Raw genomic sequence first — 15,735 nt, 5'->3', positions numbered from 1 at the left:
GTCCTGTAGTAGGTGACTTCTGGGTAATCTTCTGGCTCTGTCAATCTGTTTCTTCACTTCCGCAGGTGGGTATTGTAGTTGTAAGAATGCTTAATAGAGATCTTGTAGGTGTTTGTCTCTGTCTGAGGGGTTGGAGCAAATGCAGTTGTATCATAGAGCTTGGCTGTAGACATGGATCGTGTGGTGTGGTCTGAATGAAAGCTGGAGGCATGTAGGTAGGCATAGCGGTCAGTAGATTTCCGGTATAGGGTGGTGGTTATGTGACCATCGCTTATTAGCACCATAGTGTCCAGGAAGTGGATCTCTTGTGTGGAATGGTCCAGGCTGAGGTTGATGGTGGGATGGAAATTGTTGAAATCATGGTGGAATTCCTCAAGGGCTTCTTTTCCGTGGGTCCAGATGATGAAGATGTCATCAATGTAGCGCAAGTAGAGTAGGGGCATTAGGGGACGAGAGCTGAGGAAGCGTTGTTCTAAGTCAGCCATAAAAATGTTGGCATACTGTGGGGCCATGCGGGTACCCATAGCAGTGCCGCTGATTTGAAGGTATACATTGTCCCCAAATGTGAAATAGTTATGGGTGAGGACAAAGTCACAAAGTTCAGCCACCAGGTTTGCCGTGACATTATCGGGGATAGTGTTCCTGACGGCTTGTAGTCCATCTTTGTGTGGAATGTTGGTGTAGAGGGCTTCTACATCCATAGTGGCCAGGATGGTGTTTTCAGGAAGATCACCGATGGATTGTAGTTTCCTCAAGAAGTCAGTGGTGTCTCGAAGGTAGCTGGGAGTGCTGGTAGCGTAGGGCCTGAGGAGGGAGTCTACATAGCCAGACAATCCTGCTGTCAGTGTGCCAATGCCTGAGATGATGGGGCATCCAGGATTTCCAGGTTTATGGATCTTGGGTAGCAGATAGAATACCCCTGTGCGGATTTGTTCTTGTGCTTTTTCAGGGAGTTTCTTGAGCAGATGATGTAGTTTCTTTTGGTAACCCTCAGTGGGATCAGAGGGTAATGGCTTGTAGAAAGTGGTGTTGGAGAGCTGCCTAGCAGCCTCTTGTTCATATTCCAACCTATTCATGATGACGACAGCACCTCCTTTGTCAGCCTTTTAGATTATGAGGTCAGAGTTGTTTCTGAGGCTGTGGATGGCATTGTGTTCTGCACAGCTGAGGTTATGGGGCAAGTGATGCTGCTTTTCCACAATTTCAGCCCGTGCATGTCGGCGGAAGCACTCTATGTAGAAGTCCAGTCTGTTGTTTCGACCTTCAGGAGGAGTCCACCCAGAATCCTTCTTTTTGTAGTCTTGGTAGGAAGGTCTCTGTGGGTTAGTATGTTGTTCAGAGGTGTGTTGGAAATATTCCTTGAGTCGGAGACGTCGAAAATAGGATTCTAGGTCACCACAGAACTGTATCATGTTCATGGGGGTGGAGGGGCAGAAGGAGAGGCCCCGAGATAGGTCAGATTCTTCTGCTGAGCTAAGGGTATAGTTGGATAGATTAACAATATTGCTGGGTGGGTTAAGAGAACCACTGTTGTGGCCCCTTGTGGCATGTAGTAGTTTAGATAGTTTAGTGTCCTTTTTCTTCTGTAGAGAAGCAAAGTGTGTGTTGTAAATGGCTTGTCTAGTTTTTGTAAAGTCCAGCCACAAGGAAGTTTGTGTGGAAGGCTTGAATAAAGACTGGGAGTGGATGGGTCATTAAACAAAGTAAAACTATTTATTTCCCTATGTTTATTCCTCCTCCCCGCCCCCGCTGTTCCTCAGACGTTCTTGTCAACTGCTGGAAATGGCCCACCTTGATTATCGCTACAAAAGGTCGTCTCCCCCCTTCCCCTGCTCTCCTGCTGGTAATAGCTCACCTTACCCTAGATCACTGTCATTACAGTATGTATGGTAACACCCATTGTTTCACGTTTTCTGTGTATATAAATCTCCCCACTGTATTTTCCACTGAATGCGTCCGATGAAGTGAGCCGTAGATCACGAAAGCTTATGCTCAAATAAATTTGTTAGTCTCTAAGGTGCCACAAGTCCTTCTTTTCTTTTTGCAAATACAGACTAGCACAGCTGCTACCCTGAAACCTGCCAGATAGCTGTGGGGAGCGTGAGTTCTGCCTAAATGGACTTGGAATTTTTAGCACCTAAACCATCAGGTTTTGCCTGCCTCTTTTTTTATGCTGCTGAGGAGAAAAGAGGAAGCAGCGCTGAGTCTTGTCCCTTCCTGGGGATGGGTGCCAAATCCCCACTTTCAGGAGATAATGATAGAAGACAGTCATTTAGATGAATTACTACTTGTTTGCTTCCACAATTGTTTTCCCATTTTATGTGCCATAGGTGTATTTCCTGGCTCCCCACAGCTAGTTTGATTATTTTCGGAATCATAGAATCACAGGGTTAAAAGGGACCTCAAGGGTCATCTAGTCTAACCCACTGCCAGGATGCAGGATTTATTGTGTCTAAAACATCCAAGACAGATGGCTATACAGCCTCCTTTGAAGTTTTCAGTGAAAAAGCTACCACAACCTCTCGAGGGAGTTTGTTCCATTGTCCTGCTGTTCTTACAGTTAGGAATTTTTTCCAGAAATTAAATTTAAATCTGCTATGCTCTAGTTTGAACCCATTGTCTCTTGCCTTGCCCTCTGTGGCAGAAGAGAACAACTTTTATCCATCTTTTTTATGGCAGCCTTTCAAATATCTGAAGACTGCTCTCATATCCCCCCTTAATCTCCCCTTTTCCAAACTTAACATACCCGGTTCCTTCAGTCTTTGCTCATATGGCTTGCATTCCATCCCTTTGATGGTTTTTGTTGTTCACCTCTGGATCCTTTCCAGTTTCTCTACATTCTTTCTATATGTTGTTGACCACAACTGGACACAGTATTCCAGCTCAGGCCTAACCAGCTCCAAGTAAAGTGGTACTATCACCTCCTGTGACTTGCATGCTATGCCTCTCTTAATGCAACCTAAAATTGCAGTTGCTTTTCTTGCAACAGCATCACATTGCTGGCTCATGTTGAGGTTGTGATCCATCACAACTCCCAGATCCATCTCAGCAGTGCTGCTGCCAAGCCAGTTTCCCCTCATTCTGTATTTGTTCCTTTGGTTTTTCTTCCCTAAGCGTACCACTTTACATTTGTCTTGAATTTCGTGTTGTTGTCTATATCCCAGTTCTCCAATTTATCAAGATCCCTCTGAATTTTAGGTCTATCCTCCAAAGTATTGGCAATCCCCCTAGTTTTGTGTCATCTGCAGACTTGATCAGTATGCTCTCTACACCTACATCCAGGTCATTAATAAAGAAGTGAAATAACACCAGACCCAGAACAGATCCCTGTGGAACACTACTTGAGATCTCCCTCCAATCTGACCTCATTCCATTAATAGCTACTCTTTGTTTGTGATTGTTTAACCAATTATGTATCGACTTAATGGTAGTTCTGGCCACATTTCTCCAGCTTGCTTTTCAGAATGTTATGTGGGACTGTGTCAAAAGCCTTGCTGAAGTCCAGGTTATATTATGCCCAGCACAATCCCCCTATCCGCCAAATGAGATACCCTGTCAAAGAAGGAAATCAAGTTGATTTGGAATTATTTATTCTTGGTAAATCCATGCTGGCTGCTAGTGATTACTCCTTCATCTTCCAGGTATTTGCAAATTTAATGTTTTATACATTGAGTAGTAGCTTCCCAGGTATCAAAGTCAGGCTCACTGGTCTGTAGTTCCCTGGCTTCTCCTTTTCCCCCTTTTAAAAGATGGGCACTACATTAGATCTCCAGACCTCTCGGACTTCTCCTGTCATCCATGAGTTTGTAAATATCTCAGTGGCTCTGAGATTTCTTCAGCTAATTCCTTCAATTAGTGACCAAGTAGCATCCAACCCCATTGATTTGAATTCATTTAAATTAGTCAGAAGATCTCTCACGTGTTCTTTACGTATCGCGATCTGCATCCCTTCCCCTTTATTGCCTATGGTAACTTCAGTAGTCCTCTGGTCACATATTATTTTTTGTGAGAAGACTGAAGCAAAGTAGGCATTGAGCAGCTCTACCTTCCTATCATCTTCCGTTACCAGCCCACTCTCTCCAATGAGCAGCAGACCCACACTGTCCTTGATCTTTCTTTTTAGTTTGACACATTTGAAGAACCCCTTCCTGTTGTCTCTAACATCTTTTGCCAGCTATAACTCATTCTTTGCCTTCGCTTTCCTGATTTTGTACCTACATACTGCTGCTATTCCCATGTATACCTCTGTGATGACATGTCCCTCCTTCGATTTCCTTTTATGTATCCCTTTTGAGTTTTTGGTAGCTAAAAAACTTCCTCAACAGCCACTTCAGCCTCTTGTGGCACTTCTTATCTTTCCTCTGCATCAGAATAGCTTGATGTTGAGCCTCTAATATTTACTACTGAGGGAATTCTGCGCCACTGTAATTCATGTCCCCGTAGATTTCTTTGCTTCCCCGCAGAAAAATGACTTTCTGACAGGGAAGCAAAGGGAAGCTGCAAGAGCAGTCATGCACCAGACGTGCACCAGCTGGCGGAGAGGTAGACCCCAGCCAGTAGCTCCTACCCTGAGCCAGGATCAGCTGCTTGTCCCAGCTGGGCTGGAGGCAGGAGAGGACAGGACTTCCTCTTCCTCTGCAAGGAGTGGCTAGGGCTGTGTCACACCCACCCCCAGAAACCTCCCCCAGCTGCAGGAAGCTCAGCATCCTCCCCTGCTTCCTGTGCCCATTGCTCCTCAGCTGCGGCGGGAAGGGGTCACTATACAGGGAACTGCTTCCCCATCTGCCCAACCCCCATGCATCCAGACTTCCTATACTCAGACATCCCCACCAAACCCCACCCCATTGACCCTCAAGCTCTGCATCTGGAGCCCCCTTGGGGGTCTGGGTGCAGATAATTGGGGGTCAGTAGCATGGGGGTCTTGATGTGGGGGCTCAGCGTGGTGCAGGGGAGTGGGGCTCGTAAGGGTAAGGGTTTGAGTGCATGGAGCTCAGTAGTGGGGTGGTCTGGGTGCAGGGGTGGGGGTCCGGAGGCAGGGCGTCTGTTCTTGATACTTCCCTTAGTAACATCATACCTCAAGATTCCCCACAATCTAGTATAAACTTGGTCTTCCTGAAGTGGCTGTTCTTACAGATATCCTTTATGTGGTTTAACAATACTTTTTCTAATTTAACTCAGGGATTGAAAAATCTCTCTGTTCACTTGGTCCCAGACTATCAAAGTTTGCTGCCCCTGAAAACATTTGTATTGATCCACCTTCTGCCAGCTTGGAAGATATTTATTATAAATTTTAGCTTTATCAACATCTCAGTTTGACAAAAGAAATCTAATACAGATCTGCTCTGATTCCTTCTCCCAGAAGTGTTGATGTTGTGACTTTGTATGCAAGACTGCACCTTTGCCCCCTTCAGGGGTGGTTAAGACCAGTTTATCACCCAGTCAGATACAAACTATGCCTTCCTGTAGTGATACTTCCAAAGGTGCTGGCATCTCTTCATTGGTGGATGGACTCACCTTTGTGTGTGCCAGTGAGTTTTTTTTCTTTCAGCTTCTCCATCAGACTACTCTCAAGGATGCATCCAAGCAATGATGGAGTTTACACCTAGGCAAATTTCAGGCCCACAGCCTATGGTCCCAGGAGGAATTGCACTTAAACATATTGGAGTTGAGAGCCATTCTTCTACCTTGCAAAGCGTGTCTGTCCATGCTCCAGAACACCACTCTTCAGATCCTAACAGATAGTAAGACAGCAATGAATTATATAAACATTTGACGGTTGCAAGATCTTCGCCTCTACTGGTAATCAATTCTCTTGTGGAATGGTGTAGTCATCATATCAACCTGTTGGCATTTCGTCTACCAGGCGTACAGGACAATTTAGGACAGATTATCTGAGCAGGAAAGACTCCATCTGCAATGAATGGGAGCTAAAAGATTCCATTTTGAATCCAATGTTTCAGGATTGGGAAGTTCCCTCAATGGACATATTTGCTACATATGATAAGAAATATTCCATACATTGCTCGCTAGGAGGAATGAGTCCAAAGTCTCTTGCAGATGCAGATCTGATTCTGTGGGATTATACAGCATGTTTTGCCTTTCTCTTTTCTCCTCATCCTGTTAATTCTCAGAAAAGTTTGTCAGGGTAAGGCTCAGGACAAGCTCCGACTTGGGCCCATCAGTTTTGGTTTCCCAATCTAATTCACCTTTCAGTTTGTCCGTCTTTGGTTCCCCATCTTTCCAAATATCCTTTCTTAAAATCAGAGACTGGTGCTGGACTCAGACCCAAAAACTCTGCACTTGGCAGCATGGAAGCTAGCTGGCTGACTCTGCTTGAGAAGTACTGCTCACTGGCTATTCAAGTCTTCATTCCTGTTAGGAAAGCCTCTACAAGACAGGTGTGTGTGTATATATCTATATGTAAGTGGAGGCATTTTTCAGTATGATCTAGTCAGAGAACTCTTCTGTCTCAACTATTTTAGACAATCTATTACCCTTGAAACATTGTGGTTTCTCAGTTCTGTTAAAGTGCATTTAGCAGCTGTTTATAGGTTTTGTTATTGCTCGGTTAAGTGGCTATTCAGGGGTTTTTTTGTTTTTGTTTTTTTCTCAACTATTAACTCTACAATTTCCAAGTCCTTAAAGGGGCTGGTTCATTTGTTAACCCTGGTTAAAGATTCCTTTCCTTTCTTGTGCTTGAATATGGTATTAATGTCTTTAATGGAGCCTTCTTTCCAACCTTTAACATGTTCTTTGTAACACTTTTCTATTAAGGCAGAATTTTTAGTGGCTGTCACTTCAGCATGTAGTCTGATGGAGTTGCAGACCAGCTCTACACTACACATCTATGTCAGTATAACTGCATCACTGAGGGGTGTGAAAAATCCATGCCCCCTGACTGACATAGGTATACTGAGCTAACCCCCCATGTAGACAGCGCTATGTCCACAGGGGAGCATCTCCCGTTGACATAGCTCCTCCCTTTTGGAGAGGTGGATTAACTTAGCTTTCCCATTGGCACAGGAGCATCTTCACTTAAGAGCAACAGCAGCGCAGCTACACCCCTGTAGTGCTGTACATGAAGACAAGCCCACAAGTTTTGATGGCTGGGTCTCCGTATGTGGTTGTCTATAAGGACAGAGTTTTATGCTTAGATCACATCCAAAATTTCTGTGTTTAGGTTTCTTATACTGTGAAAAAGTTTCCCGTTCCCTTTTCAATTAGGGTGCACTCCGCAGGGCTCAAGCAACATCTCTCGGGATGTGTTAGGGGTGCTCCTGTTTTGGAACTCTGTAGAGCACCTACATGGCATTCTACTTATACATTTTACTAACACAGCTTCTCGATCAGATGCTCAGTTTGGCAGGACTGTCTTGCAGTCATCATTTAGATAGGACTCTTGTCATCCACTCGTAGATAGTCTGTGTGGAGAAATGCTCAAAGAAGAAAGAGATTACTTACCTCACAGTAGCTGCAGTTCTTTAAGATGCCTTTGTCCACATGGATTGCACTATGGCTCTTCTTCCCCACTGGCACAGAGTCCTCCTTCTGGATTTCAGTATTGGTGAAGGAACTGAGTGGCATTTGGGGTACTCCATCCTTTATGCCCATGGGCTGCGGGGCAGGAGGGTATGCAGGCCAAATGTGCAGCCTCTAACAGATGCTGCTGGCTAAATGATTCCAGGCTCAGACACATGGGTATGCACACCTCTAGAGCTTGATTACACTACGCAGCTTTTAGTGACAAGGCTCTTTTTTAAATGCATTGCAATTAAGATTTTATCAACTTTACTGAAAGAAGACAGACTTAACTTTTTAAAAATTTGCACTGAACTTTGAAAATAGTCCTCCATTAGTAATCTCTATAGTATTTTCTCTCTCATATGTGTGTCTTTCATGTTTTTATTTAGCTTCCCCATATACCTCATCGACTCCAAATGTTAATTGTGTAAGACATGCTGACTCAAGAGGGTCTCTTATAAGTACAGATTCAGGAAACAGCTTCCCAGAAAGACATAGTGACAAGAACAATTCTCTTGACAAGGTAAAAAATAATTAAGTCTTCACGTTAACAAATGTAAGTCAATGTCATTAGGAAACCGTCTACTGCATAGTAAGAAATCAGTCCAGCTCCCATTGGAGTCAATAGAAGTCTTCTTGCACTAACTCCCTTAGGAGTTGAATTGCATTCTGAATGTCAGCACTGATAAAAACATGAAATAACATCATTTGACAGTGTTACGATACATGAAATAGTTAATTGCAAAATAAAAAGTAGTTACCATGTGGACTAGCTATTTTGCACTGCATACATCATCAAAATAATTTATAGAATATGTGAACAGATGTTTTTATTAAAAGAAACATTTTTAGAAAATAGTTATTACTGTTTTCTGTGCTGGATAAGGGCACTCTGATCTACTAAAAGAAACATCTTAAGTTTTGCATTCAATAAAGCAGAACAGAAAATTTAGGGTGGAATTTTCAAAAGCACGTAAGCGACATAGGAGTAAAAGTCCCACTGATTTTCAGTAGGAATGATCCCAAATCACCTAGAGTGGGATTTTCAAAAGTGAGTAAGGGCTAATCTTCATACCATTTGTGCACCATTTAACTAAATCTGTTTAGAACAGATATAATTAAATTGTTAAGACTCCCACCTATGCCAAGTGGAGGACACTGCTAGATTGATCTGAGTGTTTTAAATCATTTTACTTTAAGCCAATTACAAACCAAAAAGCTGCCGTAACTGTGAGGTATTCATTCATGTCTGATTTTAGCTGATGTTAACACTTAATTTTTTTAGACCTTGTTGTTCGTTTCACAACATATGTTAACTTTTTTCCACTTGACCCTAACCCACCTTTGTGTGGCAGAGGGAGAAACTTCGCAGGAGGCATTCTGCTCATGCTATGCACTTTAGTGAAGATGAAGAAGAAAATTGCCACTTAGCAAAGAACAGCCGTGTTACAGTGGACTTTTCACTTCTGACAATTCCAGCTTTACCAGAGAAAATGTTGCATTTTGCGCTCTCTCTTCAGTTACAAGAAGTATTTTGGTTTTTGTACTTGATATAGTTAAGACTCTGGGTGAAGAGTGTGGTCAGTAGAGTTTTGCCACAGCTTTGTAGCATTTTATACCTGCTGTAAATATGATGGATCAAATACCAAAACAACTAAAAAGTTTCATTAAAATGGCACGTAGGTCCTAATCTTGCAAATGCATATGCATGTGCTTCAGTTTAAACACACAAGTAAACCCACTGAAGTCAATGGAGCTACTCACATGCTTAAATTTAAGCATGGGTATAAGTGTTGGCAGGATGGGGGCCTTAGCCTATGGTGTGCCTATTTTAAGTAGACTAAACATAATTTTGTTTTCCTTTTTTCCAAGATATATGACTGAGGGGAAAATATATATTTGGACTAAGTAAGAAAATTCCTTAACTGAAAACATGTTCTGTAGGTGTATTCTGCTGCTAAATGGCAAAACTGTCACCCAACATTTAGTTAATGTTTGTTAATGTCTTAATTTGCAGTGTTCTGCTAATTAGTTGGTCTTTGGACTGGAATTTTCAAAGGAATTTAGGGGAGTTAAGTGGCAAACATTGAATTTCAATGGGATTTGGGTACCTGACTCTTAAACTCCTTTGAAAATCCCCGCCTAGTCTACCAGTTCAGGTTATTTAGGTGTTTTGCTTGATGTGGCTGCTGTTAATGTTTCCCCAGAATAATATTTAGTCCTATCAATTATCCACTGATTTTCTAACTTTCTTTTCAGTAGATCACTTGGCATCTTTGAATTTTTCACCACTTGTATAAGGATTTCATTAATAAAAAGCCAGAGCAATTTTTTATTCTCCATTGAAAATTGCCTATAAAGATCCCTGCTTGCAGGAGGTGTATGTTCCTGCAGCATTGAATCTGAGCTTGCTAGAAAACCAGTGACTGCTAATTTTATATGCATGCTTCCTGGATTCAGATTACGGTTACATGGAGCCATGGCCTCAGCTTCATCCCAGTTCCTTTTCTACTGCTTCAGCAGTGATGTCAGAATCTTTGTTTTCCCCATAGTTAGCATTATACAGTATCTAGTTCCACATTCAGTTCCACTTTAGTTATTTTAATTTATTCCATGCCTGTTGGATATTTAATTTGGTCTCAGATACATATCCAGCTCAGTAATTTTGCTTTCCACAGCTCTATTTTGGATTCTCTGATGGCAGATTCCCAAGAGTTTAGGGTACACATGACTTACATGCTGAAACAGTGTCTGTCGTGGGTCAGCATTTCTGCTGCCTGTGTTGAGGAGCACTCATCAAAGGTGCTCCATCTAAGAGATGTTTATACAAAGTCTTCAGAGAGCAACTGAGCTTTCTGAAGGCTCTCTTCATGGGACAAGTGCTCTGACTAACTGATGCTGCTCCCGTGTCAGCTCTTATCCAGCTAATTACTCCAGTCTGAGATCCCCTTCTTTTCATAGGAGTTAACAAGGCAATTCAATATTAAGTTTTTAACGGTTTAAGAAAATGTTTCACTCAAATGTACTCCTATTTATTCTCAGAACCAGCACTGTGGCACTTTCGGAAGTTCTGTAGTTCGAAGTGACAAATTCGACCAAACAGAAATCAAAAGTCTGCTCATGTGTTTCCTTCATATTTTAAAAAGCATGTCTGATGGTAGGTAAACAGTGATTCTATTTAATTTTGTAAGTTTACGAGATGGAGGGTTTGATTTATAGATCTACAGTCTTTCAAACTATTTTCAATAATGGCTGTGATATCTTGTTAGGCCTTTCATGTGTGAGTTGATGGTTTTACATTTCTTCTTGTTGTACTTGAATGATAATATTAAGTCCCACTTGAAAACTTGTAGTTCGCAAGTATTAATTATTCCCTTCAATAGTATATAGTTAGTTGAAGGTCTCAGTAAACAAATATTTGTCACTGCATACGTCAATGTATGACTTTTTATTGGGTATTGGAGAGGAAGAATGGTCCAGTTTTTGGAGCTCTAAAATAGGACTTGTGAGACCTGAGTTCAGTTCCCTACTGTGCCATAGATTTCCTGTGTGACCTTGGGCAAGTCACTTAGTTTCTTTATGCCTCGGTTGCTATCTGTAAAATGGGAATAATCGTACTTCCCTACTTCACAGGCATATTCTGAGGGTAAATCCATTAAAGTTTGAGGCAATCAGATATTTCCGTGATGTGGCTATCTCAGTAGAGCTGAGTGAATAGTTGATTTTTCAGGTCAGTGGCCAAACTGAAAAATATGAAGGAAAAAAAATTTGTTTCAGGTCAAATATTTTTGTTTTTCTCTTCAGGTATTTTTTACCCATTTGTTTGTTTTTTTTAAATAAATCTAGTTAAATTTTAAAACAAAATGGAGCTTTCTTTTGGAGGGGGGAGGTTACATTTCAGTTGGAACTATTTGCCCTGAATTTGCAAATAGTTTAGGTGAACCCAAAACTGCATTTTTTGGCTAATAAAGTATTTGTCCAAACAATTTTGTTGAGCTCTCCGTGAAAGTATTTTGGAACAATAGAAACTTTAAATATATTTATAACGTAAAATATTAATGAGCTGGCCAGTACAGTTATCAGAAATCAGAGTCACCATGTAACTTTCAAAGATTATGTAAAACTAACTTTAATTCAGAGTTTTAAAATAGTGACTCAACATTAAGAAATGCATAACAGGTGGCTGAAGTATAGTTTATAATATAAATGGGCGCTCTCTTTAAAATCTGAGAGACATAAAACAAGGGTGCAGAACATTTTTCTGCCTGCAACTCCAAAACTTCCCACATGGTTTCCTCTATGACCATACGTCTCAGATTTCTTTCGTTTGATTAAGTCAAAAGGACGGAGAACTGTAGTATGCAAATTTAATTTTTATCAGTTCTCTCTGCCAAATATAGCAAAGGTAGGTACTTACTTTCAGCACATACTTGGATATTAATTTCACATTTGATTTATGTAATGGTAAAAATGTGTACACTGTGATTTGAAAGTTTCATACATTGTATAGCCTCACTTATCGCAATGTCAGGGATGAGACTAGAAATGTTAATGATATGTTTAATATTTATTACATGCTTTACATGCAATACTTCATATAATTATTTGAATATAATTTTGCATGCAGTAATTGCAAAAAATAAAACAAAACAAAAATATTCTTTTAGTGATTTCCTCTGGCCTTAAACTCTGACTTATATATTTTGAAATATAAATATATATTTAAGTAAACTACATAGTGTAAAACACTTTATAGGAAACCTGCAAATGCCTGGTTTTTTTTCAATTATTCAGAGGTCTTCTATTTTTCTTAGAATTGCACAATAAACTATTGTCTGCATACTTTATTTTACACATATATAATAACTACTCCTGTACAAATTAATTCAATAGTATGCTATATATTCAATAAACATTTAATGCAGCAATATTCATTCAAAAGACTATCTTTGAAATCACAAGATGGGGTTCAAAGGAAATTTTAAATTCTATAGAAAATTGTGACAATTGTCTGCTCCCAGAAAACCCTTTTCTGGCCTTCATGAATTATCATAACCTCAAAGTTGAGAGCCAATGGCGCAAAACATTCTTATTAGTATTGTTGTTAACTACTTTATTTTTTAAATCCTTCATTTTCTAGATGCTTTGTTTACATATTGGAACAAGGCTTCAACATCTGAACTTATGGATTTTTTCACAATCACAGAGTGAGTTTGCTTAGGTTTCAGTAAAAATTGTATATTTGAATTTGCTTGTTGAACTGTGTGTAGATTTAGATATTTCATATTAACTCAAAGAATTACACCATCAATCAAAATTTAGAATCCCCATACTTAATTTTACATGCAACGTTACAGAATATCTCTAGTTCCACACTAATTTCGGGGCGTTAAGGCAGAAGCTTACCACCTTTGGCACTTGGTGAAGTCCTTAAATAGGCTGGGGCACTTAAAATGCTGCTAATACTCCCTTTGGAGTCACCACCTCTTCTGTGTCCCAGTTGGAGCCAGAACCGTTAAAAGTAAAGATGCAGTTACAAATCAGAAAAGATCCCTGTTACTGGCTTTTTTCCTGAGTGCAGTGGTGTTGTAGCCATGTCGGTCCCAGGAGAGTAGAGAAAGAAGGTGGATGAGGTAACCTTTTTTTATTGGACCAACTTCTGTTGGCGAGAGAGACAAGCTTTCAAGCTACACAGAGCTCTTCCTCCGGTCTGGGAAAGGTACTTAGAGGTACTTTATTTCTGAATGAAGATAGGTTGGCTTCCCAATTTTGCCCTGTTCTCTTCCACATCACAAGAAGGGAAAGAGAAGAAATCAGATGGCCTCTCCTGAACAGGAAAACAAGTGTCCATCTTTATTTCCACTTGCTTCCAAGAGCTGCTCTGAATGCTGTGGTGGGGAGAAGACCAGGTGGAGAGCAGCAGCTTTGAGGGGAGCAGTGCAATAGCCTTTCTAAAAGGCTTTCCTGCCGTGCTCCAATCCAGATTGTTCTTCGTCACTCCCACAGCCTGAACAGGGCCATTGACACAGTGATAACCAGACATTTTAATGTTATACATGCACGGATCAAAATGTGTGTTACAAAATGTGCTCTGTGCATGAATTTTCATCTTCAATTAAATACATACTTCTTCAAGTGCTGGTGCCTATGTGTATTCTGTTGTGGATACGCATGCACTTCGTGTGCCCAGAGTGAGAGAATTCTGGCAAGCAGTGTCCATAGGTCTGCTCCTGTTCTCCTCATGTTTCAAACTGAGAGTGTAAGGTGTGGGGTGAACCAATCACCTCTCCAGTTCATTCTTCTTATCGCATGGCTTGAATCGGCACCTCCAGTGCAGCTGCTTCTCTTAGCCTTCAACCTGCAAATATTTAAAAGGTTTTTGTTTTAGAATAGATTTGCAAATAGTTTTTAATAGTTTACAGTGAAGTATGTTAGATTCCTCATCCCAAAGCTCCCTCACCATCCCATACCCCAATACAGGTATGGGACTGTGCCCAGAGCACTGAGCTTTGAAAACAGTCTCTCCTGTCCACACTCCTCCTCAATGAGTGACAACCACCAATTCTGCCTAGACTGCTTCCAGGAAGTACACATCTCTGCCAGGTGCAGTATTTGTTGCTTCTCCCTAGCCTCACCTGTCAGGCATGGAAATTCTGGCTTAAAAAGCACATCATGGAGAAGGCTATTGAAGGCCCAGTCAGACCCAACCCAAGGGACCCCTGCCCATATAGCATCATGAATCAGTGAGGAGCACCCCTCCGACTACAAGGTGTGACTTAGGAGGGAGGGAATCCACATTCACACACCCTCCGTCAGGATCTCTTTGGAAAGGCAGGGAACTCTCCCACACATAAGAGCTGATCCCCATTTAAGTCTACATCGAAGAGGACAGATCTGACCCTGTCCAGGTTGACTAAGTCTTTGTTCCCAGCCCCCATGGACTCAGAACATTCTAAGCCTAAGAGCCATGACTAAAAGGATCTTTAGAGACGGTCTCTGTTGATACCAGCCCCACACTGGAGTCACCAGCACTAGCAATATTACCTAAGCCAAAAAACAGAAGCCTGAAAAAGAGTACCCGTTGGGATCCTCAACCACAGACAGTACCACCAGTACACCATATGTCATCAGGACAGAGCCTCCCTGCATTGGCTCCAATGGTGTGGGCAGACAGTATCCCACATACTCCAGGAAGAGCAAAGGACATTTTTGTTCTCTCTTCTTCAGTCTTCTCTGCTATCAGGACCTTCCTTCACCAGAGAGATCATGACTCCACAAATGGATATGGGCTGTGGGAGAAGTCTTTCCCACAATCCCATCTACCAGCTGTCGCTTTCCTCTAGCGGGACTGTTGGTACCACCGATGGAACCGGGTCCAGCTTTTTCATCATTGGGAGAATCAGAATCACCAGAGGAACTGTCATCACCTCCTCCAAGGGCACCAGTCCAGACAACAGCTCGAGAGCCTCCTGGAACCAACCTCCACTAAGATACCTTCCTCAGGACCAGTGGTACACCATGCGTTGGGGACTTCCACAACCCTCCTTTGATCCCCCTTACTTACTATGCTGGGACCTATATGCACACTACACAGGTTCAGTGTGATCCAGTAGAGAATCTTTCCATGCCTCCCTCCAAGGGAGCTATCAGAACTTCCTTCTGACCACGCAGAAAAGGAAGATTACTAAAAGACTGATGAGACCTTGCACTTTTAAAAGGACTCCAGGGTAAACCTCCATTCCTTGGGACTATATGTACCTGCCCCAAAGGGGAAATACCACAAACATCCCTGCAAACCAAGTCTATGATTCACCAGTTCTATCGTCAAAGTCATATGAACCACCTCGTAAGATACAGAGGGTACAAAAATCATGATACCCTGCACCTCCAGCATCAGCATCATCTCAACTTCACCCACTGGCTAAAAAGATAATTTTGATGGGACTGCTCAGGATTTGTGAATCACTGGTGATGCTTCCCCAACCAACCCCCACATATATTTTGGTGGCCTCCTATTACTCTTACTCCACAACTGGAGTGTAGTAACGTGGTGTTCTCAATATGTGGTTCACAGACCCCTGGTGGACTGTGGACTATGTCAAAGGGGTGTGCGAAAGACATAAACTGGAAACTGACTAAATAGAATTCAACTATAAATACAGACAATAGATTTCCATAGGGGTCCACACCTCCATTCGAGATTTCCAAAAGGGT

At 41.7% G+C, this 15,735-nt stretch overlaps 1 protein-coding gene across 8 annotated transcripts in view; it reads left to right on the top strand.

The window, feature by feature from the left end:
- Positions 1–15,735, top strand: part of DOCK9 (dedicator of cytokinesis 9) — a 335,650-nt gene that overhangs the window by 231,978 nt on the left and 87,937 nt on the right. For all 8 annotated transcript variants that reach the window (XM_077812928.1, XM_077812891.1, XM_077812874.1 and 5 more), the window contains exons 34-36: positions 7,911–8,044; positions 10,564–10,678; positions 12,662–12,728. In XM_077812928.1, the coding sequence (XP_077669054.1) occupies positions 7,911–8,044; positions 10,564–10,678; positions 12,662–12,728 (316 nt within the window). The remainder of the gene's footprint in view (positions 1–7,910; positions 8,045–10,563; positions 10,679–12,661; positions 12,729–15,735) is intronic.

Source organism: Eretmochelys imbricata, chromosome 1, assembly GCF_965152235.1.
Source record: "Eretmochelys imbricata isolate rEreImb1 chromosome 1, rEreImb1.hap1, whole genome shotgun sequence".
NCBI classification, from domain to species: domain Eukaryota; kingdom Metazoa; phylum Chordata; order Testudines; family Cheloniidae; genus Eretmochelys; species Eretmochelys imbricata.
The sequence above is the reverse complement of the archived record's forward strand: the minus strand, read 5'-3'. Positions and strand labels throughout refer to the sequence as shown.